The sequence below is a fragment of the Myotis nattereri genome, assembly GCF_964212035.1.
Source record: "Myotis nattereri genome assembly, chromosome: 1".
NCBI lineage: Eukaryota > Metazoa > Chordata > Mammalia > Chiroptera > Vespertilionidae > Myotis > Myotis nattereri.
The window spans coordinates 64,004,448-64,030,380 of NC_138075.1; the positions used below are offsets into that span (position 1 = coordinate 64,004,448).

General features: G+C 39.9%; 1 protein-coding gene across 1 annotated transcript; it reads right to left on the reverse strand.

The window, feature by feature from the left end:
* Window positions 1–14,115: 14,115 nt before the first annotated feature.
* TRIM69 (tripartite motif containing 69) lies at window positions 14,116–25,253 on the reverse strand (the record flags this gene model as incomplete). The annotated part of the gene is made up of 5 exons (XM_081112233.1): window positions 14,116–14,657; window positions 19,515–19,639; window positions 19,724–19,746; window positions 21,189–21,506; window positions 24,927–25,253. 5 exons carry the CDS (start codon window positions 25,251–25,253, stop codon window positions 14,116–14,118), a joined length of 1,335 nt encoding a protein of 444 aa, XP_080968359.1.
* Between the last annotated feature and the right edge of the window lie 680 nt (window positions 25,254–25,933).

Below are 25,933 nucleotides of genomic sequence, written 5' to 3' on the forward strand. Positions count from 1 at the left end.
TTGACTATTCTCTCTGCAGTTATTATAACCCGTGTCTTATTTTTTTTTTAGCTTTTTTTTTACATCTTTATTGTTCAGATTATTACAGTTCTTCCTCTTTTTTCCCCCCATAGCTTCCCTCCACCCGGTTCCCACCCCACTCTCTGCCCTTGCCCGCCCCCCCACTGTCCTCACCCATAGGTGCACGATTTTTGTCCAGTCTCTTCCCACACCCCTTTCCCCCCGAGAATTGTCAGTCCACTCCCTTTATATGCCCCTGATTCTATTATATTCACCAGTTTATTCTGTTCATCAGATTTTTTATTCACTTGATTTTTAGATTCACTTGTTGATAGATGTTTATTTGTTGTTCATAACTTGTATCTTTACCTTTTCCTTCTTCTTCCCCTTCTTAAAGGATACCTTTCAGCATTTCATATAATACTGGTTTGGTGGTGATGAACTCCTTTAGCTTTTCCTTATCTGTGAAGCTCTTTATCTGACCTTCAATTCTGAATGATAGCTTTCCCTGATAAAGTAATCTTGGTTGTAGGTTCTTGGTATTCATCACTTTGAATATTTCTTGCCACTCCCTTCTGGCCTGCAAAGTTTCTGTTGAGCAATCAGCTGACAGTCGCCTATGGGTATTCCCTTGTAGGGAACTGACTGTCTTACTCTTGCTGCTTTTAAGATTCTCTCTTTGTCTTTTGCTCTTGGCATTTTAATGATGTGTCTTGGTGTGGTCCTCTTTGGATTCCTTTTGTTTGGGGTTCTCTGCGCTTCCTGGACTTGTAAGTCTATTTCTTTCACCAGGTAGGGGAAGTTTTCTGTCATTATTTCTTCAAATAGGTTTTTAATATCTCTCTCTTCTTCTGGCACCCCCATAATTCAAATGTTGGTTTGCTTGAAGTTGTCCCAGAGGCTCCTTACACTATCTTCATATTTTTGGACCCTTTTTTCTTTTTGCTTTTCCTGTTGGGTGTTTTTTACTTCTTCGTATTTTAAATCTTTGACTTGATTCTTGTGATCCTCTGGTCTGCTGTTGGGAGTCTGTATAATATTCTTTATTTCAGTCAGTGTATGCTTAATTTCTAGTTGGTCCTTTTTCATATCCTCGAGGGTCTCACTAGATTTATCGGCAGTTCCTAAAAAATTCTTGAAAAACCTTATAACTGTGGTTTTGAACTTTATATCCAGTAGTTTGCTTTTCTCCATTTCTGTCATTTGTGACCTGTTTCTTTGTCTTCACATTTTGTCTGGGTCCCTGTGTTGATAGAGTGGCTTTCTGTACTAGGTGTCCTGTAGGGCCCAGTGGCTCAGCCTCCCCAATTACCTGAGGTGGACACTCTTGGTGCACCCTTTTGTGGGCTGTGTGCACAGCCTTGTTGTAGTTAAGCCTTGATTGCTGTTGGTATCACTGGGAGGGATTAACCTCCAGGCCAATTGGCCATGAGAATCAGCTGTGTCTATGGTGGGAGAACTTCTGTGCTGGAGACACCCTTATGGGGCAAGCCTTGCTTCAATGGGGCTTTGGTGCTCACTGAGTCTGCCCCCTGAGTGTGTCCCTTATGGATCTGAGGAGTTGTAATCTGGATGGTCCCACTCTGACCACAGGGTACACTGGCTCTTGGATCACTAAGGAGGTGCTAATTTAGCCTCTTCCTGAGGCTGTCCAGCAGGAGCTATGGAGAGATCTGCAGATTCCTCTTCTTTGTTTGGGATTTGGAGGTTCCAAGATGAGACCCAGCTGTGAAGCAATGTAAGCTGCTGTGGGGCCTTGGGCCTTCTTTGGATGTTCTGGGTTTCTCTGACCCAGCTGCAGTTTGTTAGGTAATTTTAGATTGCAAAAGGCCAGGCCTTTCATATGCAAAAGCCTCTGTGCACAGCTTGGGTGGGGCAGGGTCTCAGGGAATCAACAGGGCGGAGCAAACAGCTATGGCTGATCCTCAGTCCTCCCCTAAGAGGCCCCCTGTCTCATTGTTCTGCAGTAATCGCTGCAAGCACCTCTGAGAGAAAGCTGCCCTCGAGTTCCACCTGATGCCAGACAGTCCAGTCTCTCCCTGTATGAGTCTGGGTCCCCAGAGACTCGCCCGGAACTGGAGTTCAGAGCAGTCAGAAGCTTGTGTCTCCCTCCTGATTGAAAAAGACAACCGTGTCCTCAGCTGCCAGCCCTTTCCGCGTGCGCCTCCGTACCTCTGTATTTTATTTCCGCACCTCCTCTGAATCTCAGTGTGCTTTTCTCTTTCCTTCTAGTTGTAGAATTTCCAGCCAGCCTTCCTGTGGTTCTGGATGATGTCCATTTTGTCTTTTAGTTGTATTTTTGAAGTGGTTGTGCGAGGCAGCAATTTCAGGTGTTTAACTATGCCACCATCTTGGTTTCCCCTGTGTCTTATTTTTTAACTGGAAGTTTGTACCCCTTAATCCCTTTCACCTATTTCGCCCACCCCTGCTACTGCCTCCTCCTGGCAACCACCAGTTTGTTCTCTGTATCTATGAGTCTGTTTCTGTTTTATTTGTTCATTTGTTTTATTTATTTTAAAATATATTTTTATTGATTTCGGAGAGGAAGGGAGAGAGAGACAGAAACATCAATGATGAAAATCATTGCTTGGCTGCCTCCTGCACGACCCCCACTGGTGACTGAGCCCACAGAAAGGGCATGTGCCTCCACCGGGAAAGGAACAGGGAACCTCATAGGTCAAAGTTCAACCACTGAACCACAGTGGCCCAGCAGATTTTAATCTTTTTTATGACTGAGTAATAAAATTCCATTGCATATATATATATATATATATATATATATATATATATATATATATTCCCCGTATCTTTATCCATTTATAAAATCCACAAACACTTATCTTGGCTATTGGAAATAATGCTGCAATGAACATAGGGATGCATATGTCTTTTCAAATTGATTAAATAACCCAGAAGTGGAATTGTAGCATCAAGTATTATTTTGAAGCAAACTCATTTTACCATTTCATCTATAAATGTTTTAATTGGACTTTTAAAAAAATAACCACAATATCATTATTACACTTAAAAATAATAATTTTTAATACAGTCAAATATCATGAGTGTTCAAATTTCCAATTTTCTCAAAATTATGTTTTCCTTTTACAGTATCTGCCCCCCTCCTTAGATCAGTTTGGATAAGCTATATTCTCTGGTATTGGGCCCATTTAATCTAAAATTTCAAGAATCCTTTATAATAAAAGCCTAATATGCAAATTGTCCCCTCGACCAGGAGTTCAACCGCTCGTTATGATGTGTGCTGACCACCAGGGGGCAGCGTGGAACATGGCAGCATCAGTGACACAGCACTGGCAGCGGGCAGCAGTGGAGGTGCTTCCGGCCCCAATGGGCCCCGACGAGAGCAGGACCGCAGCAGGATGGTGGATCAGGTGAGCGGTTGGCGCCAGGCCAAGGCAGGTGTGAGCAGGGTCCAATCACCCCGCTGATTGCCCCACAGATGGTGACCAGTGGTGGTGGCAGGGGGCCCGATGACTCAGGCAGAAGGGGGTGCATGAGGGCCTGGGGGCCCAAGTGCTGCCCAGAGCCCAGAAGTCAGCTGGGATCTGCTCTTCCACACCAGATGCTCGCGCTTCGATTGCCAGCTAGGCCTAGGGACTGCAGCTGTGCATGAATTTCGTGCACCAGGCCTCTAGTACTATTATAATGCTGTTCATAACAACTTTTGTTATTTTTTTAATGTCTGCAAGGTTCTGTAGTAATGGCTTCTTTTTCATTTCTGATATTAGTTATTTGTGCCTTTCTATTTCTTAGTCTCACCAGAGGTTTGTCAATTTTCTTAGTCTTTTCAAATAAGAAACTTCTGGCTTCATACTCTCATATATTTCTTTTCTATACCATTAATTTCTGATCTTATAAGTTCCCTGGTTTTAGATTGCTTTTCTTTTTCTAATGTCTTGAGATGACTCGTTTTCATTTTTTGTTTTTCTAAAATGTGCATATGTCTATAAATTTCCTTGAAACTGTATGCCAAAGTTTTTGAGATGCCATTTTTATTGTTCAATTTAAAGTATTTTTGGAATTCCAATGTAAGTTATTTGATCCATGGGTAATTTAAAATATTTTAAAATTTTCAAATACATGGGATTATTTATTTACCTTATTGTTATTGATTTCTGGATACTTAAATGCACTAAGGTCAAAGAATATAGCTTGTGTGATAATTATCCTTATGAAATTATCCTTATGATTGAAGCATATGGTCAGAGTTCTGTGTGTGTTTAAAGAATGTTCATATTGTCTGATTCCTCTATCAGTTACTGAGAGAAGCATGCTAAAATATACTTTACTTATAGTTTTATTGATTTCTTTTTGTTAATTTTTGCTTTACATATATATATTGAAATTATGATGTTAGGTGCTTCCAAATGTATATTTGTTACTTTCTAGTTGATTGAACTATAAGGGATTTAAATATGAAAAGCAAATTTTTAAAGCATATGAATAAAACACAGAAAAATACCTCTCTGGCCTCTGAATAGAGAAGAATCTTTTAAATGAGACACAAGTATTAACCAGTAGAAGAAGATATTTTCAGAGGAAATAACCAATAAAGGACTGGTTATCCAGAACCTACAAATAACCCTATGAATCAATACAAGACAAATAACCCAATAGAAAAAATGGGCAAACACCTAAATAAGAATTTCATAGAAGAGGAAACTTAAATGGCAAGTAAACTTATGAAAAGTTTAATAAGTGGTAATTAGGGAAATGCAAACTAACACTAAAATGAGATACTATTATGTGTCCACCTTACTGGTAAAGCTTGAATTGGCAGACAGTAATGGGAACTCCCATTGCTTGTGAGGATGTAAATTGGCACAATCGCTTTGACCAACAATTTAGCATTACTTACTTGGAGATATGCATACTGTATGTCCCAGCATTTATCAGATATACTAGAGGCCCATTGCATGAAGATTCACTCAGTAGGCCTTCCTTCCCCTGGCTGCCGGCACCGGTTTTCCTCCGGCACTTGGGACCCAGGCCTTTGGTCCAGTCACAGCAGAGAATCCAAGCCCCTTCAGCCTTTAGTCGTCTTCAGTCTTCGCTCCGCGCCTGCATATACAAATTAACTGCCATCTTTGTTGGGTTAATTTGCATACTCATCCTGATTGGCCGGTGGGTGTAGCGGAGTGACACCAATTTGCATGTTTCTCTTTTATTAGTGTAGATACCTAGAGAAACCCTTGCTCCTATTTACCAATACATATATACAATAATATTTATGGCAACATTGTTGTTAAAGCAATAGCAAAAAACAACAACAACAAAAAACTAGAAACAACCACTATCTATAAACAGTATTTTGGATATTTAAATTGTTTTATTTTTATACAATGGAACACAACATAATTTTGAATTTTTAAAAAACTGAGGAAGACATACAACATGATTGCATTCATTTAAAGTTTTGAAACTATACTTATATATGTAGTATAGAAAAAACTAAACAATATATTTGTTGGGAAAGCAGACCTGTGAATCATTTTCAAAAAGGGAAAACAAAACAAAACAGATATAAGATGTAGATTGGTGATCACCTCAGAGCTGAGAGAGGTACACAAAGATTTTGACACTGTTCTGTTTCCAAAGCTAGATGGTCAATGAGTACTTGATCATTGTAGTATAAGCTGTACATATACATTCCATACACTCTTACATATGTATTTTACATTTTAATTTTTAAAAAATAGTTAAGTATGTCAACTTAGGAGGATTTTATATAAATAGTTAATCAAATATTGGGCCTTGAAAAAAAACAATCCCCTTTACCATTGCACCAAAATAATTAAGATACCTAGGAATAAACTTAACTAAGGAGATAAAAGACCTGTACTCGGAAAACTATAGGACATTAAAAAAAAAAAGAGAGATAAAGGAAGACATAAACAAATGAAAGAACAGACCATGTTCATGGATTGGTAGAATTAACATCATTAAAATGTCCATACCACCCAAAGCAATCTACAGATTCAATGCAATCCCCATTAAAATACCAACAGCATACTTCAAATATCTAGAACAAACTCTCCAAAAATTCATCTGGAATAAAAAAAAAAAGACCCCAAATAGCCACAGCAATCCTGAGAAAGAAGAACGAAGTTGGAGGGATCACAATGCCAGATACAAAGCTATGTTACTAAGCCACGGTTCTCAAAACGGCCTGGTACTGGCACAAATACAGACATATAGACCAATGGAACAGAACAGAAAACCCAGAAATCAACCCAAGCCATTATGCTCAATTAATAGTTGACAAAGGAGGCAAGAGCATACAATAGAGTCAAGATAGTTCTTCAATAAATGGTGTTGGGAAATTTGGTCAGATACATGCAAAAAAATGAAACTAGATCACCAACTTACACCATATACAAAAACAAACTCAAAATGGCTAAAGGACTTAAATGTAAGACGGGAAACCATAAAAATCCTACAAGACTCCATAGATAGCAAATTAGCAGACCTGTGTCATAGCAATATCTTTACAGACACAGCTCCTGGGGCAATGGAGACTAAGGAGAAAATAAACAAATGGTACTACATCAAAATAAAAAGCTTCTGCACAGCAAAAGAAACTATCAACAAAACAACAAGAAAGCCCACTGAATGGGAGAACATATTTGCCAATGCTATTTCAGATAAAAGTTTAATCTCCAAAATTTACAGAGAACTCATATAACTTAACAAAAGGAAGATAAATGATCCAATCAAAAAATGGGGAAGGGACCTAAATAGACACTTTTTGAAAGAGGACATACAGAAGACTGAGAGACATATGAAAACATGCTCAAAGTCACTAATCATCTGAGAGATGCAAATCAAAACAACAATGAGGTACCATCTCACACCTGTCAGAATGGCTATTATCAATAAATCAACAAACGACAAGTGCTGGAGAGGATGCGGAGAAAAAGGAACCCTCGTACACTGCTGATGGGAATGCAGACTGGTGCAGCCACTGTGGAGAACAGTATGGAGTTCCCTCAAAAAGTTAAAAATGGAACTTCCATTTGACCCAGTAATCCCACTTCTAGGAATATATCCCAAGAAACCAGAAATACCAACCAGAAAGGACATATGCACCCCTATGTTCATAGCAGCACAATTTACAATAGCTAACATTTGCAAACAACCTAAGTGCCCATCAGCAGATGAGTGTATTAAAAAACTGTGGTACATCTACACAATGGCATACTATACCGCTATAAATAAGAAGGAACTTTTACCATTTGCAACAGCATGGATGGAACTGGAGAGCATTATCCTAAGCAAAATAAGCCAGTCAGAGAAAGATAAATATCACCTGATCTCAGTCATATGTGGGACATAATGATCAACATAATTTGATGAACAAGAATAGATCCAGAGACAAATGGCAGGGAAGGAGGGGGGGGTGGTTTAGAGAGCAACCAAAGGACTTGTATGCATGCATATTAGCATAACCAATGGACACAGACACTGGGATGGTGGGCGCTTGCCTAGGGAGAGACTGACTGTGGGGGAGGGGGGGGGGTCAAGTGGGGAAAAAGGAGACATATGTAAAACTTTAGACAATAAATAAATAAATAAATAATTAAATAATAAGGCCTTGAATAAACCATGTTTATTCATCTGAAAAATCAATTTATCCAGGGCATCTCTTACCCTGAAAATACCTGGCAACCCAGTTTTACTATTTTTTTCTTCTGTATTTCATCTATGTTATGCAACTGTGCAATGATATTACCTCTGTTATTATAAATGTCCAATTAGTTGAAGAAAAGTGCAAGGCATTTGCCTCAGTGTATTCTAACATAATAGGATTTTGTTTATCTTTGACTTGATATAAGGATATTTTTGTCACTATCAGCCTCATTTCCTATACCCTCAGATAAACAATGTATGATAATCCCAGTCATACTTCTTAATGAATTACCATTCAGTGTCTGTATCTAGCAGAGAGGTCCCACATTGATGTTTTATGATTCATACTCATTAGAACAAGCATATCAAACTCAAAGGCTAATACGGGCCAAATAAACAAGGTTTAAGTTTATGTGGGCCGCAAAAAAACAAAAGCTTCAATTTTCATAGAAACATAGGTTTATTTCGATAGAGATATGCTGAATACAAAGGGCTGAAATAAATGAATAATTGTTAACATAAAATAATAGAACATTTTAATAAAAATTAATATTTTTTCTTACCAGACGCTGAGTAACTGCATAAATTAACAAGTGTAATGCAAATAAACCTATTTTTCTTGTTCTCCAAAAGCGAAGTATTTCCTGTTGTGCACACCAAACAAGTACAAGACTAATGATGTGGCAATTGGCTGCTAAAATATTCACTGCTAGTAATAGTAGAGAGAGATGGTGCACCTGCACTTAAGGTGTGTAAGGGAAATGAATGCAACACGATTATAGTAATCAGTCATTAGCAAACGTTGTAGTTCGTTATTAATAATTATGTATAACAGGATATTGTAAAAATTAAGCTACGAGTTTTTTATTAAAACATTTCTTACATACTGTTATATTGGCTGGGCTGCAAAAATACTTGTTGTGGGCCGCAAGTTCCACCTGCTTGAATTAGAAGGATTCCTGCCTTTGATTATAATCTGAGTTCTAAGTAGAGGGATTGTTTAAATTATTCAGAGGTGGGCAAACTTTTTGACTCGAGGGCCACAATGGGTTCTTAAACTGGACCGGAGGGCCGGAACAAAAGCATGGATAGTGTTTTTGTGAACTAATATAATAGTGTTTGTGTGAACTAATATAAATTCAAAGTAAACATCATTACATAAAAGGGTACAGTCTTTTTTTTCCAATAGTTTTATTCATTTCAAACGGGCCGGAGCCGGCCCATGGGCCGTAGTTTGCCCACGGCTGGTATAGACTAACCAATTATTTGGAAAAACTATGAGAAAATAAATTTTGGTCACCTAAATGTTAAGGCAAATACTGGAGAGCTGAGGTAGTGTGTCAAAGTAAGTATCAAGGTAGACATATGTAGATAGTAGAAAATTTGTATACATTTGTGGTCTGTCCTTTTTCTCCTGGTGATCTGAATAAAACATTACTTTAAAAATTTTTTTTAAAGAGCTTCATTGTGGTATAATTTACAACTGGCAAAATCTGCCCATTATAAATGTACAGTTCACTAATTTCTAGTATATTTATATAGCTATGCAACCATCACCACACAAAAAATCATTTTTAAGAAAAATGGGAACAACCAAGATGGTGGCATAGGTAAACACCTGTACTTGCTGCCTCTCACAACCACATCAAAGCTACAACTAAAAGACAAAACAAATATCATCCAGAACCACAGGAAAGCTAGCTGAGTGGAAGTTCTACAACTAGAGGAAAGAAAAAGGCGCATTGAGACTGGTAGGAGGTATGGAGGTGTGGAGGCGTGCGTGAAACAGGCTGGCAACTGGGTGCGCTGTTGTTGTTTTTTTCAATCAGGAGAAAGATACAAGCTCCCGATTGCTCTGAACTCCAGTTCCAGGCGAGACTCTGGGGACCCAGACTCATATGGGGAGAAACTGGACTGTCTGGCATCGGGCCGGAACACAGGGCGGCTTTCTCTCAGAGGTGCTTGCAGAGATCATTGTTCCTGCATGGGGCCACGGGACAGAGAGGCCCAGGGACGTCTCTGAGGCAGGGCTGACTGGCAGCCATTGCTGTTTGCTCCGCCCTGGTGATTCCCTGAGACCCCTGCCCCACCCAATTTACAACCCCACCCAAGCCATGCACAGTGGCTTTTGCATATGAATAGCCTGTCCTTTTGCAACCTAAAACCTAACAAACTGCAGCTGGGTCAGAGAGCTCCAAAGCTTCCAAAAGAAGGCCTAAGGCCCAGCAGCAGCAGCCTGCATTGCTTCACAACTGGGCCTCATCTGGGCCCTTCCAAACCCCAAACAAAGAGGAGGAATATGCAGATCTCTCTGTAGCTCCTGCTGAGTGGCCTCAGGCAGTGGCTGACTTTGCACCTCCTTGGAGATCCAAGAGCCATTGTACCCAGTGGTCAGTGTGAGACTATACCAGATTACAACTCTTCACGTCCATAAGAGACACACCTCAGGAGCAGGGGAAGGTGGAGAAGACCTAAGAGGCAATCAGGGCCAGCAGTCGCCGTTTGCTCCTACTGACAACGCTGAACGATCAGGACCGGTGCTGGGTGCTGGCAGCGGGTGCAAGCAGTGGTTCTGGTGCCAGGAGCAGATGCGAGCAGGGCCAGCACCAGCAGCAGGTGCAGGCGCCAGCAGGACCACAGTGTGCAGGAACAAAGAATTTTCAGTAACCACCAGAAGCTCACCTTGATGACAGTGACCAGCGCCCCACCTTGGTCTGGTGCCCCCGCTCACCTGCTCCACCATCCTGCTACGGCCGATGCCCACCATATTCTGCACTCTGCCACCTGCTGCTGATGCTCACCATGTTCCGTGCACGCCCCCTGGTGGTCAGCACACATCATAGCACATATTCGGTTGTTCAATTGTTCCGCCATTCAGTCTATTTGCATATTAGGGTTATATATATATATATGTGTACATATATATATACACACATATATACATAATATATATACACACACACATATATAATATATATATACGTATACATATATATTTATACACACACACATATATGAAAGGAAATAGAGATGGTTCATCAAAAGTACTGCTGAGATCAATGCTACTAAGTACTTTAGACTTAAAAAAAGGAACAAGCTGGAGGATGAGTATATTAGAGAGTACAAGATGAAAAACACTGACATTTAAATTATAGACAACAATGATGAAAAAGGACATAGCAGACAGAAATGTGTGTGTGTGTATATATATATATATATATATATATATAGAGAGAGAGAGAGAGAGAGAGAGAGAGAGAGAGAGAGAAAGAGAGACTAGAGGCCCAGTGCACGAAATTCGTGCAAAGGTAGGGTCCCTAGGTCTGGCTGGCGATCAAGGCCAGTCGGGGCCTTCCTTCATTCCGTGCTGCCCCCTGGTGGTCAGTGCACATCATAGTGAGAGATCAAACTCCCAGTCTCCCGGTCGAACTCCTGAGGGGACACTTTGCATATTGGCCATTTATATATAGAGATATACAATAGTCATGTATTGTTGGTACATAATTTATGGTTGCTAATATGGGTAAACACCCATGAAATGATTATGATTACATTTAAGAAATCCTATATAATTAAAGCCTAATATGCTAAGTGTCTGATCATCCAGTCGTCCGTTCAACCAATCAAAGCATAGTATGCTAATGATATGCTAAGGCTACTCAACTGCTTGCTATGACATGCACTGACCATCAGGGGGCAGACAGTCAACCGGTTAACCAGTTGCTATGACTGCACTGACCACAAAGGGGCAGATACTCTGACTGGTAGGTTAGCTTGCTGCTGGGGTCCTGCCAATCAGGACTGAGCGAGATGGGCTAGACACGCCCTGGAGCCCTCCCGCAGTCCCTCCCCAGCTGGCCAACCCCCTGTGTCCCTCCCTGGCCCCGATCGGGCACCAGTGGGGTCCCTTGGCCTGGCCTGCACCCTCTCACAATCTGGGACCCCTCAGGGATGTCAGAGAGCCGGTTTCAGCCTGATCCCACAGGCCAGGCCTAGGGATCCCACTGGTGCACAAATTTGTGCACCAGGCCTCTAGTGTGTGTGTGTGTGTGTGTGTGTGTGTGTGTGTATACAAAAAAATCATATGGAGTGGATGTGGGGGTGACTAAGAAAATATGGGAAAATGTTAATCATTTGTGAATCTAGGTGGAGAGTACCTTGGAGTTTATCTTCCAAACGTGCAATTTTTCTGTATAAATTTTTAAAAATTTTTAGAGAAAATATAACCCTTTAGTTCAATGATTCTCTGACCTAGTAGCACATTAGAATCACATGTGAGCCTTTAGAAACTATAAATCTTCTGCTGGAGATTTTGCTTTAATGGTCTTGGATGAGGTCCAAGCATCTGAATTTCTTTGAAATCTTTCTGGAGAAATCTTTTTTCTTTTTGTACTTCTTTTGCTTCCTTTCAAACATCTTGCAAGGGTCCAGGCATAAAACAAGCCCTGCCCTGGCCGTTTAGCTCAGTTGGTTGACTGTCATCCCATGCATTGAGAGGGTGCTGGTTCAATTCCCAGTCAGGGCACGTGCCAGGATCATGGACAAAGTGAATTCATTTTAAAAAAGAAATTTCTTAAATGTAATCATAATCATTTCATGGCTGTTTACCAAAATTAGCAACTATAAATTATATGCCAACAATACATGACTATTACCTGTAATATGTGTGTAACTTTCCCATTATGACAGATAGGAGGCTTTCACCCTGCACAAGAATTGTGCTAATTGTAATTTTAGATGGCCAGTGCTTTAGGTCTTAAATACCCATTCCCCTCCCTAAAACAACCCTGTCAGATGTAGAGAATGAAGGCCAGTTATATGCGACTTCCAAGGAAAGGCAATAGAGATGGTTCATCAAAAGTACTGCTAATATCATTGCTACTAAGCACTTTAGACTTAAAAAAAGGATCAAGCTGGAGGATGAGTATATTAGAGAGTACAAGATGAAAAACACTGATATTTAAATTATAGACAAGAATGATGAAAAGGACATAGCAGATGGAAATGCTTAAATGTATTTGAATACAGAAAAACAAATGCCTCATCTATATATATAAAAGCCTAAGTAACAGTCCGACTGTTCGACTAGTAGCTATGATGCTACTGACCACCAAGGGGCAGACACTCAATGCACAGGCATGGAAACATGGAACAGACTGATGAATCTCAGAGGGAAATGTGTGTGTGTGTGTGTGTGGCGGGGGTGGCGGGGGGGAGGGAGAAAAGATTAACCAAAGATCTTATATGCATACTAGAGCACCAGTTCACGGATTCATGCACTGGTGAGGTCCCTTGGCCTGTCCTGCAGGGATCGGATCGAAACAAGCAGTCCAACATCCCCTGAGGGGGCATTACGAGAGGGCACAGGCCAGGCCAAGAGACCCCACCAGTGCATGAATCTATGCACCGGGCCTCTAGTAGATAGATAAAGCAAGAAAAGGGCCTGAAAAAGAGTCAGAGATTCACTGGACTAAAAAGTATCTTGAGATAATTTAAGACAAGATTATAAATTGGCCCAGACTTTTTTCTTTTTTTTTTTTCTTCTTTAAATCTCTGGAGCAGTTTTTTAAAATTACAGTAACAAGTTCTAGAAAAGAAATGTGTTGCAAAAGCTATAGTAAAAGAAAATTAAGCCCTGGCTGGTATGGCTCAGATGGTTATAGCATCATCCCATGCAGTGAAGTGTCATGGGTTTGACTCCTGATCAGGCACATACCCAGGTTGTGGATTCAATCCCTGGTTGGGGCATGTATGAGAGGCAATCAATCGATGTTTCTCACACCAACACTTTCTCTCTCTCTTTCCCCCTCTCTCTTCTTTTCTCTCTAGAATCAATGAAAAACATATCCTCATCCCTAGCTGGTTTGGCTCAGTGGATAGAGCATTGGCCTGTGGACTAAAGGGTCCCGGGTTGGATTCTGGTCAAGGGCACAGGCCTGCGTTTGCGGGCTCCACCCCCCAGTGTGGGCCAATTGGTTCTCTCTCATCATTGATGTTTCTATCTCTCTCACCCTCTCCCTTCCTCTCTGAAATCAATAAAAATATATTTTAAAAGAATATCCTCAGGTGAGGATTTTTTAAAGAAAATTAAATAGGAAGAAGAGTATACTTCTGAAAATTCATCTAATACAGAGTCATTATGCTAGACTAATGACAGCATAATAGAATTTCTGGGCACATTTGAAAAGGGTACCCAAGCATCACAAACTCAAGTTGCAGTTTGCTTTAGTAACAATAGCATGATTATCACTCTCATGAGAGAGGCTCCTGTGTTACAGAAGCCCCTAGTGAATTAGAATATCTTGAAGGACTCCGATGAAATCCACTTAGGCCACTGAGGATGGAATTTAATTTGTGAATCCTTTTTTCAGTATTCATTATTAAATTGGGAAGAGAAACCAGTGAGACTGGTAAACTATTTCAATACTTCTTTAATAATGCTCTGAATTTATACAACAGTACGACTAATTACTGTGGCTGCACGATATGCAGTGGTTCTTTATTCTCCCCACCATCATTAAGGCAAGGGCAGAAGTAGGAATAAAGTTTCTCCGTGAAAGTACTAATGAAGGTGTAAATGTGGGTCATGGTTTTAGCATTGTAGAAGGACACCTGCCCTCCTTCATAATCTAAGTATATGCCCACCTTGTCAAGGTCGTTAGTCAGCTTCAGACTGCAAGAAGGCAAATCCAGAGCCTTTAGATCATTTTGGTTCCTTAGTCTTAAAAGCCAGAATCCTTGCTCAGGAGTTAGAGGACAGCTGCCTTTCCGAATGATGGATTCTCTGACAACGCCAACTGTCCACTTTGTCTTCTTTGCTACTTCTACTTCCCAGTACCATTTTCCAGATGTGAAGCCTTTTGAGCCCAGCACAGCCACACTTGAGTCAAACCTCTCTGGATCATCGGGCATTACCTGCTTAATGTCACCATGCCACACACTGGTTCGGGTTTTGGACAGCACCAAATTTGGGTGCGCGGTTTTAGGGTCCAGAGTTAATGGAAATAAGCCTAGTAAGAAAATAAGAGAAAGCAGGGCATGGGAGAAAAGGGGTGAATGCATATTCCCATAGTAGAAGTCAGTATTTATATAAACACCAATAATTTCTCTCCCCATATATATACTTACATATACTCGTTACTGTTTTGGTATCTATGTGGCTATATTCTAGACATTTTTATATTTGTGATAAAAATTAGACTGTACTCTGAAGCAATTTATTCTCTAATAAAGAAAACAATACAAATAATATAAATCTGTACTATTATGTGTCAGAAAATACAAATGCTGAAGAGGTAACACTTAGGTAAATTTGTCCTAGGAAAGCTTTCTAAGGACAATAACTAATTCCATTGTGATATAACATCTATGAAATGTATTCAGGATGCTTTGGGTAAACAGAGGCAAAAAAGCAATCGGTTAAAAACAAGTAGCTTATGTGGGAGAGAACATAAGGGCTTGCCTGTTAGAGTCAGTCAAGATCTAGCTAACTGATAGAGTCTTTAGAGGACAATGATAAGTTTATATTTGGTTTCTTAGATAACGAGACTTTTGAGATCTAGAATGGTTTGCCACTGCTAATCAGAATGTGGTCCATAATCTGTGGACCCCACTGGTGCATGATCAGGCCTTTGTTTAGATATTAACAATTTTTACCTAGATGGCTACTGCAAACTCTAAGTTTGTCTTCTAGTCTCTTGGGAGCAGAAACTATGTCTTTTACTTCTATGTGCTTGTGATGTGTTCCAATTAAACTTTACTTACAAAACAGGCAGCTGTATTTGCCCCAAAGAAAGTAAAGCACAAATATTTATAAACAAATGTTATGCAAATTTATTGATAAGAGCCATAAACTAGAAACTACCCAAATGTCCATCAACTGGTAAATGAATATGCAAATTGCAATGTATCCATAAAACATGATTACTGATACATGCAACAACATAGGTGAATCTCAGAAAGCATTATTCTAAGTGAAAAAAGCCAGACACAAAAGACTACAGAATATGTAATTCCACTTACATGAGATTTTAGAAAAGACACAAGTGGAAAAGGGCAGATTTAGTGACTCTCAGGGGTTAGGGATAGAAGGAAGAGATTGACTGCAAAGGGATATGTAGGAACTTTTTAGGATGATAGAAATTTTTTATATCTTGATTTTGCAGATGTTTACATAAGTATATATATATCTGTCAAAACTCATCAAATTGTACACTTAAAATGATGAGTTTATATCTATTAAGTTTGGGGTTTTTTTGCTTAATCCCTTCACCTTTTTTACTCAGTCCCCTAACACCCTCCCCTCTGACAGCTGTCAGTCTGTTCTCTATATCTTTGAATCTATTCCTATTTTGTTTGTTTATTTTGTTCATTAGATTCCACATATAAGTGAAATCATATGGTATTTGTGTTTCTCTGGCTGGCTTATTTTACTTAGCACAATACTCTTAAGGTACTTCCATGCTGTTGCAAAAGGTAAGTTTTCCTTCTTTTTTATGGCTGAGTAGTATTCCATTGTGTAAATGTAACACAGCTTTCTTATCCACTCATCTACTGATGGGCACAGACAACAGTATGGTGATCACCAGAGGGAAACGGGGGTTGAGGGAAGTAGAAGAGAATAAAGGGGGAATAAATGTGACAAAAGGAGACTTGACTAGTGTGGTGAATACAGTAAAATGTACTATAGAATTGTACAGTTGAAACCTACATAATTTTTTTTAATTAAATCTTTATTGTTCAGATTATTACATTTGTTCCTCTTTTTTCCCCCCCATAACTCCCCTCCTCCCAGTTCCCGCCCCACCCTCCGCCCTCACTCCCCACCCACTGTCCTCATCCATAGGTGCACGATATTTGTCCAGTCTCTTCCCGCATCTCCCACACCCCTTTCCCCCCCAAGAATAGTCAGTCCATTCCCTTTCTATGTCCCTGATTCTATTATGATCACCAGATTATTTATTCACTTGATTCTTAGATTCACTTGTTGATAGATGCATGTTTGTTGTTCATAATTTGTATCTTTACCTTTTTCTTCTTCTTCCTCTTCTTAAAGGATACCTTTCAGCATTTCATATAATACTGGTTTGGTGGTGATGAACTCCTTTAGCTTTTCCTTATCTGTGAAGCTCTTTATCTGACCTTCAGCTCTGAATGATAGCTTTGCTGGATAAAGTAATCTTGGTTGTAGGTTCTTGGTATTCATCACTTTGAATATTTCTTGCCATTCCCTTCTGGCCTGCAAAGTTTCTGTTGAGAAATCAGCTGACAGTCGTCTGGGTACTCCCTTGTAGGTAACTGAGTTTCTTTCTCTTGCTGCTTTTAAGATTCTCTCTTTGTCTTTTGCTCTTGGCATTTTAATTATGATGTGTCTTGGTGTGGTCCTCTTTGGATTCCTTTTGTTTGGGATTCTCTGCGCTTCCTGGACCTGTAAGTCTATTTCTTTCACCAGGTGGGGGAAGTTTTCTGTCATTATTTCTTCAAATAGGTTTTCAATATCTTGCTCTCTCTCATCTTCTGGCACCCCTATAATTCTGATGTTGGTACGCTTGAAGCTGTCCCAGAGGCTCCTTACACTATCTTCGTATTTTTGGATTCTTTTTTCATTTTGCTTTTCTGGTTGGGTGTTTTTTGCTTCTTCGCATTTCAAATCTTTGCCTTGATTCTTGCGGTCCTCTGGTCTGCTGTTGGGAGTCTGTATAGTATTCGTTATTTCAGTCCATGTATGCTTAATTTCTAGTTGGTTCTTTATCATAACATCGAGGGTCTCATTAGATTTCTTGAGGATCTCACTACATTTATTGGCGGCTTCTAGACAGTTCTTAAGAGACCTTAAAAGTGTGGTTCTGAACTCAATATCCTCCATTGACAGTTTTGTCCTGTTTCTTTGTCTCTGCATTTTTTATGCTTTCTTGGTGCACCCCCTAGTGTTCTTTGTGCGCAGTCTTGTTGTAGTTAAGCCTTGATTGTTGTCGGCAATACCAGGGGTGATTTGACCTCCAGGCTAACTGGCTATGAGAGTCTGCTGTGTCTGCAGTGGGAGAGCTTCTGTGCTGGATCTCTAGGGCGGTGCTAATCTGGCATTTGCCTGAGGCTATCCGGCAAATGGCTCTGCGCAGGGCTTGGGTGGGGCAGGTCCCCAGGGATCTACAGGGCGGGCTGGAGCAAGCAGTTATGGCTGCTCTCAGTCCCGTCCCTAGGGGCTCTGCCTCACAGAGTCCCAGCAACCGCTGCAAACCTCGGAGAGAAAGCTGCCTTAGAGTTCCAACCGAAGCCAGACAGTCCCGCTTCTCCCGTTTGAGTCTGGGTCCCTAGAGACTTGCCCGGATCTGGAGCTCAGAGTCTGAAACTCCCTCCCGATTGAGAACAACAACCGCGCCCTCCGCCGCCAGCCCGCTCCGCGTGCTCTCTGCACCTTAGTATTTCACTTCAGCACTGCGCCTCCTCTGAGTCTGGGTATGATATTCTCTTTCCTCCTAGTTGTAGAATTTCCACTCAGCCAGCCTTCCTGTGGTTCTGGATGATGTCCATTCCGTCTTTTAGTTGTTTTTTGAAGTGGTTGTTCGAGGCAGCAATCTCCGGCATTAACCTATGCCGCCATCTTGGTTTCTCCAACCTACATAATTTTATTAACCAATGTCACCCCAATAAATTCAATAAAATTTTAAATGATGATTTTATTCTATGTTAATTATGTCTTATTAAAGCTGATTTTTTATTGTCAATTATCTGGAAAAATTGTTAACAGGAATAGATTTGTGATTTTCATTAAGTCAGTAACTACTAATAATAATGAAAAAGTTTTTAAAAACTGTGGTACATCTACACAATGGAATACTATGCTGCGGTAAAAAAGAAGGAACTCTTGCCTTTTGCAACAGCTTGGATGGAACTGGAGAGCATTATGCTAAGTGAAATAAGCCAGTCAGAGAAAGATAAATACCACATGATCTCACTCATTTGTGGAATATAGAGAACAACATAGACTGATGAACAGGGACAGATCCAAAGACAGAGAAATAGCAATCAGACTATTAATCCCCAGAGGGAAAGTAGGGGAGGGTGGGGGTAAGGGGAAGAGATCAACCAAAGGACTTGTATGCATGCATATAAGCCAAACCAATGGACATGGACAACAGGGGGATGAGAGCATGAGTGGGGGGGGGGAGGATGGGGGTGAATGGGAGGGAATGAGGACACATTTGTAATTTCTTAACTAATAAAGAATTTAAAGATTAAAAAAAATTTTTTAGAACTTTGTGTTTATATAAATATTTTTATTTAGAATTTTATGTTATTGAAATGCCATTTGTGTTCTTTTGTCCTGCTCAATTCTTTGGTATCTGCAGGATGACAAAAACTTAGAGTTCATATTAGGCACACCTATTTGAATTATTGAGTGTTTTGTTGTTGTTGTTGTTTTTTGAAGCATTGAAGATCTCTAAACAATCTTCTAAGATATTATACTCCATTTTATGAACATCAAACAAAAAGGACCTATAAAAACCCTATTACATTCAAAGAGTATATATAATAAACTCCTCCTTCAGGGCAGAAAAGTTCCAGGGATTTATATAACTGATTTAGCAAAACAGTATAAAATATTAGTTGTCACATTTGATAGAACAATTAAAATCATAGGCTGAGAGGTAATTCTGACATTAGATTCTGTTTACCAGTAAAAAGCCATACATTCTTAAGTCATGGTACCAGAAGAAATTCAGTCATACCAACTAGCTTTCTTTTGCTAAACTCTACTCTTCCCCCTGTCCCAGACTCTAACGTATTAATTAGGGCCACAGAAGAGGTCCCACAGATGAAACATACATTAGGAGCCCCAGGAACCAATAGCTGCTACCCACTGATACCTGGAGAGATAATGGACTGCATTTCCCTCCACATCATGTACTGGATGGGACCTTTGTACAGGCCCAAGTTCAGGTTTCTGGAGATAAGTTCTCTGGGTGTCAGCACTTTTATTCCTCTCTCCAAGCTGCAAGGGACATAAATAATTTATTTTAGATATTCTCCAGGGACTGAAGATAGGGTAAGAATACCGTATGGAAATACCACTTACCTATCTAAGAAAGGTGTGATGTCCTAGAAGAGGAAAAGAGAAATAGAGAAGTTAGATGCCTGTTCATCAACTGCAGAAATTTCTTTGGTGATACTGGCCATCCCTGGAATTTGATTGTCAATACTGGGACCCATCACCACCTCTCATCCTCCATGTGTGTTTTCTGATCTGCCTCCTTCATCTAACCCAAGATAAACTGGTCTTATCTTGCTCTTATTTTCTAGCTCCCTTTTACATGGAATAAGAGAGAAGTTAAGGTTAGGCTACATTTCCCTATACTGCCATAGTCTCAGGAGAATACAAGAGGTCAAGCATGCCAAACTCGTGGCCCGCGGGCCACATGTGGCCCACAATGAATATTTTTTGCAGCCCAGCCAATGTAACAGTATGTAAGAAACGTTTTAATAAAAATTTTGTAACTTCATTTTTATAATATCCTGTTATACATAATTACTAATAATGAACTACAATGTTTGCTAATGACTGATTACTATAATCGTGTTGCATTCATTTCCCTTACGCGCCTTACACACAGGCGCATCATTTCTCTGCACTAATACTAGCAGTGAATATTTTAGCACCCGATTGCCCGTCATTAGTCTTGTACTGACTTGTTTGGTGTGCACAACAGGAAATACTTCGCTTACAGAGAACAAGAAACATAGGTTTATTTGTGTTACGCTTGTTAATTTGTGCAGTTATTCAGTATCTGGTAAGTTAATGTTCAAGAAAAAAAATATTAATTTTATTAAAATGTTCTATTATTTTATGTTAATGATTATTCATTCATTTCAGCCCTTTGTATTCAGCATGTTTCTATCGAAATAAACCTACATTTCTACGAAATTTGAAGTTTTTGGTTTTTTTTGCAGCCCACATAAACTTAAACCTTGTTTATTTGGCCCGTGTTAGCCTTTGAGTTTGACATGCTTGCAGTGGGTATTCTCACCCCAAGGCCACTTTTCCTTACTCTGGCTAGTTAAGCTACTGAATGCTGAAGTGGTAACCAATGCCACATTAGAAGTGAACTTTCAATGACCAAATATTGACAAATAGCTTTTCAAACAGGTCAATGTGTGATTTCTGAGAGCCAAAGATACAGCTTAGGTTGCAACATTTTATTTTTAAGAAATAAAGCTTCAAAAGTTCTTTATGAAGAAATATTAAAATATTAATTCATACGGTTATTATTGGAATTTTATTGTCTTCCTTTCTAGGAGGGTGAAAGAAAAACTTTCTATTGAGTGTAAGGCAAAAGTAGCTTCCTGCTTTTCTCCCAGAGAATTTTTTTAATTTATTTTTTTTATTGTTGACATTATTACAGATGTCCCGCATTTCCCCCTTCGCCTCCCTCCACCACCCCTGGCAGGTTTTTTCCCCTTCATTGTGGGGAAAAGCTGCTTCTATATCCTTTCTGGCCCTCTTTCCCCTAGTAGCGTACCCAGTCATTGATATGGAGTCTTACTTTGAGAAAGTTGAAGGAGTTCTGCTCTTCCATCCGTGCCTGGATGCTCACCAACATCTCCTTGACGAGGAGATACTGTTCCTGAAGCTGGTTCAGATTCAGCTCCATTTCCTCATTCAAGACTTTCCCCTCTTCCCGAAGCTCATTTAAAATGTCCTTTTCTTTGCCATGCAGAAATTGATGAAGCTTTAGAAACTCCACGGAGATGTGCTGCTGCAGATGTAGCTTGTTGTCCTGGAAACCTCCATGATCATCACCAGGGTAATTCCTGAGACTAGTGCTTGGGGATGGGGGCCCACACCAACAACACTCACCCAACTTGGGAAATACCATAATAGGAAAATGCATAAAAATGCAATATCAACATTGAGCCATACTAAAAGGAGCCCTTTTTGTGCCTCCCATCGGGAGACTTACTCCATCTTTCTCAGCTAGTTTAGCAATTCAGGATGAAATAGTCAAAAGTAACCTGCAGGTTCCTATTGCAGTACTGAGGTGGTAACCATTGCCATGTGAAATAAGACTCTGGGTCAATCAAACATTCTAGAATGAATGATAATACTCTCCTACCCACAAGTATAAGCCAATATCTACCAAGTGATACTGTTAGACTGGGGTCATAAGGAAGTGGAAAGAAATATCCTTCTCGAGAAATCAAAACATCAGAACTGGGGGGGTGGGAGGGGGCACTCCTGCTGCCAAGACAATATAAAAGAAGAGATGGGAGCCCTAGCCAGAGTGGCTCAGTTGGTTGCGCATTGTTCCATGCACTGAAAGGTTGCTGGTTCAATTCCCTTTCAGGGTACATGCCCAGGTTGTAGGCATGCAGGAGGCAGCCCATTGAAGTTCCACTCTCACATTGATGTTTCTCTCCCTCTCCCTTCCTCTCTCTAAAAAAATCAACAAAAATATTTTTTTTTTTAAAAAGAAGAGTTGGGAAATGTTTGAAGCACTAAAATTGATAACTGATATACTTGCAGCTCTTTTCTTAGATGACCTCAACATCCTCATAGGTGAGCCATCTGATATCCTGGCTTCTTGATTCCTTATTCTCATTTCTAGTGATTTCCACCTTTATCTATTAACTAGAGGCCCTGTGCACAAAAATTTGTGCACTGGCGAGGGGCGGGTATCCCTCAGCCCAATCTGTGCCCTCGCACAGTCTGGGACCCCTTGGGAGATAACCACCTGCTGGCTTAGGCCTGCTCCCCGGGTGGCAGATGGCAAGCCTGATCCCACAATGCCTGCCCCGCCTCCCTGGGTCACACATGGGAGGCCCAGATGGCAGCGGGGTGCCCCACCTGCAGTATGCAAATTTAACGGCCATCTTTGTTGGGTTAATTTGCATACTCTTCTGATTGGCTGATGGGTGTAGCAAAGGTATGGTTAATTAGCATCTTTGTCTTTTATTAGTGTAGATTCTTAGTTACACTGAGGATTTTATCATCCCCAGTAATTTCACCATCTCCAAAATTAACTTTTTACTCAGGTATCCCTATTGCAATTTTGGGTCTCATTGAAACCTGTGTATTGACCCCTTCGTTTCTATTTCTTCAACTTCTTCTGTCTTTATGTCCCTTTTTTTATCTAGCTTGGATTCTATGGTCCATCATTGTTATTGTACTCTTAAAATAGTCTTAACTGTCTCTTTCCTCTAGCTCAGTGATCGGCAAACTTATTAGTCAACAGAGCCAAATATCAATAGTACAATGATTGAAATTTCTTTTGAGAGCCAAATTTTTTAAACTTAAACTATATAGGTAGGTACATTGTTATTAACTTAATTAGGGTACTCCTAAGGCTTAGGAAGAGCCACACTCAAGGGGCCAAAGAGCTGCATGTGGCTTGCGAGCCGCAGTTTGCTGACCATGGCTCTAGCTCATACTTTTCTAGTTTTCCTTTCACCGCTATTTCTTAGTCTTACTTGTTAGTTCTACAGTTACTTGATATTCTGTTATGGGCTCTTTTTCCTTCTCATTCTATATCCAACTATCTATTTGACATCTACACTCATACCTAACATCTAATGAATCACTCCATCCAGGTTATTATTTTTTTAATCTCCAAAGCATATGCTGAGGCTGTTTACGTCTTCCCATCTCCATTGCCTCTCTAGACCAAGCTACTATCATCATTCTATGGCAGTGATGGCGAACCTATGACATGCGTGTCAGAGGTGACACGAGAACTCATTTTTTTGGTTGATTTTTCTTTGTTAAATGGCATTTAAATATATAAAATAAATATCAAAAATATAAATCTTTGTTTTACTATGGTTGCAAATATCAAAAAAATTTCTATATGTGACACGGCACCAGAGTTAAGTTAGGGTTTTTCAAAATGCTGACAGGCTGAGCTCAAAAGGTTCACCATCACTGTTCTACGGGGTCATGTGGTAGCTTTCTAACCATTATTCTTGTCATTGTCTCTCTTAATTCATTCTCCACATAGCCACTAGACTGAAATTTTCAAAATGAAAAGTATTTCTTTGGACATAGCTATCTTTAGTAAATTTGCCATAGATAAATTTCTTATTTTGCCATAAATAAGAGGAAAGACCAGAGAAATCACACCACCACAAAAATCACCCAGCAACTGAACCATCAAAAGGAAGAGCATATTAGGGGAAAGGCCATTGTACTCTCCCTGTTTATCAACTATAGGGAACTTGCTCTACTGCTATGTTCCTTTCCACCCTACTGTGTCCATTCTTTAATTTTATAACTCAAGTTTCATTTAGTGTATTTCCACCCTAATAGCTAAGGTTATAAGGAGGGTATATTCTAGTTCTATCTCATAACCCCCTACCCTGCTCCTCACCTTGTAAGCAGCAATAGCGTCTCTCTGCCTGTTCCTCAGGGACTGAAGTTCCTTCAGGGTTGCCTCCAGTTGACCCTTAATGATGATAAACTCCTCCTGGGAATACCACATAAATTCAACCCATACTGACTTGGGAGATGAAGGGCCATAAGGGACATCTCCCCCAAAGCACTAGTATGTCAGAAAAAAAGCCAGCTCTTGCTGCAAAAGTCTTTCCTTTCCCCCATGTCATAGTTCCTGTCTCTTCCAAGAATAGTGAAGGAACTTACAAGCAGCAGAAAAACTTAGGTTTTTTTCTTTTTACCTTCTTAGTTAACCACAGGGGTTTGAGGAAAGTAACAGAACTCTATACATTTTCTACCCTCGTTACACTGTTCTAACTACACCTTTATTCACGTTATTCTCACTTAAAATACTTATTTCTTCCTTTTGTCCACCCAAATCCAAATGATTTTCCCATTCAAACTTTCTTTCACCATACATCACCTGAATGTTTCAATTTTATCTAATCTTTTCTGAAATTCTAAACATTTATGAATTACTAGGGTGACAAAATTTAGCTCTCAATAGTAATTCTAAAATTACTTCTGTTGTTTTTTTCATTTTGACTAAATTTCAAGAGTTTTATAACAAGAGCAATATTGTATGCATTCACATTCTGCATGGTGTCTAGTAGAGCACTGTCATGGCAGGGTTTCGGTGAATATTTGATTAATTGGATAGTAGGCTACAGCTTCTCCACTGCTCCTTTCCCATATTAGCACCTCTAGAGAAAGAACATTGTAAGATATATTATATTTTTAGAGCATTCTGGTCTTTCTAATAATCATCTGAGTAAAAGGGTGAAATTGGAAGAGAGAAGTCCTACAGAAAGTATTTTCCCCAGCTCTCCTAACAGATTGTTCAAGGCTCACCTACCGTGAAGAAATGGACAGCATCAGAGATCTGCAGGAACTCTTTAGACTGCCCTACAGACAACCGAGCATCTTTGCATTGAAAGCAGATCAGTTTCCCTTCCGGCTTACTGAACAATTTCAGGTTCTCTCCATGTTCTGGGCACTGTGGATGGCCCTTGAGTAAGGGTAGGTCCTTAATCTTGTCTACCAGCCTCTCTAGGACAAGGTTGAATGCACAATTGGCATATTGACACATCATCTTACACTTCGGACAGAATGTTTCCTTTGTTTGCTGCTTCCAAAAGTTTTGAATACAGGCCTGGCAGAAGTTGTGGCCACAGGTTAGCATAAGTGGATCCCGGAACCAGTCATTACACAGTAAACAGTGTAGCTCCTTAGTAATATCTTGTATCTGCACTTTAGAGGGTATCTGAGTGATCAAATCATTTGCTTCAATGTAGTTGCCTTGGTCAGTGTTGGAGGAGGTTTTGGGAGATACCTTTGGAAAAGAACAGTTAAAATGAATTCTCTTTCTAGCTATCAACTCCAGGATAGTGGACTCCACTCCTAAAGAAGTTGAGAATTGGTGCAGCCAAAATAAAAGCACCATAATCTCTTCTTTGAAAATGATCTGATAAGTTTTGTAACATCATCATTTATTACTACTTTCAACACCATTTAAACTTTAGTAGAGAACCAAGACAGAAGAAAGAATACTCAACCAAAGAAATATGTTTTGTTGTACATCCCTCCCCCCCACTCACTTTTTTTATGTATCAGTTGAAAGTTTTACCTTCAACGTCTGTTCTCCTAGTTATTACCTTTTTTTGTTTTGGGTTCTAGAAGTCAAGTACAAAGAATTAGAAGATCAATCAGATTCCTCAGTCAATGGCATAGTATCATTCAGGCCTTCTGCTCTATTTTTTATTTTTGTTAATCCTCACCCAAGGATATTATTTTCCCATTGATTTTTAGAGAGAGTGGAAGGGATTGGGGGGGGGGGGTGGGAGAAGAAAAAGAAAGAAAGAA